The sequence below is a fragment of the Poecilia reticulata genome, unplaced genomic scaffold (assembly GCF_000633615.1).
Source record: "Poecilia reticulata strain Guanapo unplaced genomic scaffold, Guppy_female_1.0+MT scaffold_660, whole genome shotgun sequence".
NCBI lineage: Eukaryota > Metazoa > Chordata > Actinopteri > Cyprinodontiformes > Poeciliidae > Poecilia > Poecilia reticulata.
The window spans coordinates 1-756 of record NW_007615409.1 but is presented as its reverse complement, the minus strand read 5'-3'; the positions used below and the strand labels follow the sequence as shown (position 1 = coordinate 756).

The 756-nt window shown below is 41.8% G+C and overlaps 1 protein-coding gene across 1 annotated transcript in view; it reads left to right on the top strand.

Annotated features, from left to right (window-relative positions):
• Positions 1-750, top strand: part of LOC103461141 (cholesterol 7-desaturase-like) — a gene marked incomplete at its 3' end in the record, with an annotated part of 11,171 nt that extends 10,421 nt beyond the window's left edge. Inside the window, exons 2-3 of the mRNA XM_017303587.1 lie at positions 206-345; positions 665-750. Of these exons, the coding sequence (XP_017159076.1) occupies positions 206-345; positions 665-750 (226 nt within the window). The remainder of the gene's footprint in view (positions 1-205; positions 346-664) is intronic.
• Between the last annotated feature and the right edge of the window lie 6 nt (positions 751-756).

Sequence of the window (756 nt, the reverse complement as noted above, 5' to 3'; positions counted from 1 at the left end):
GTCTAATTTTCCACTATAGTAAAAATAAGAATTGCACCAAAGAAGATACAGTTTGCTGATGCATTTACAGACTATGTGAAAGTGGGATTTTTCAGTTTTTGATGTMTTTTTCATTATTTAACTTGTTGATTTTTGGTTTTCAGTGAACATTTAGRGGGCAGTTCATTAAAAATCAGAGAAACGTGTCGCTGTTGTTGCTAAAATTGCTYGTTTCTTCAGGAGATTCCAGAAAACGGAGCGGACATCGCTCACCTGGGTCACCTGCACACTCCGGGCCTCCCCAGCGGAGTGGATCTGCGCTACATCAACAGCAAAACCTGGGAGTTTGTGCGACACGACTGGAAGGTAATCAAACATTTATTCTCTCTTGCTTTAAATGTTGAAAATGCTCAGRGCTTCTTCTTTGCCTCATTCAGTCGCCKTTATCTCTGTGCACTTTGCTCCTGTTTATTCAACAGATTGTTTATTCCTCTGGTGCCTTTCCCRTTTCATAGAARCACTTTTATCAGCCTTATCAGGGATTTGCGTCTTTATATAATGAATCTTCCTCRATAAGCCAGAGGAATCCAGATATTGTCTTTGTCTGACCTTTGTAATCGTTATTTCACTGTGACCGCAACAGTGAATAATTTCTGTCTGTCTTGTTGTTTGGTTTCCCTCGTAGGTTGAATGGGATCCGGAGCCTGAGCCCAACAGTCACTGCGCTCAGATGAGGGTCAATCATTCACTCACCTTGTTTGGCTGCCGTTTGCCTCT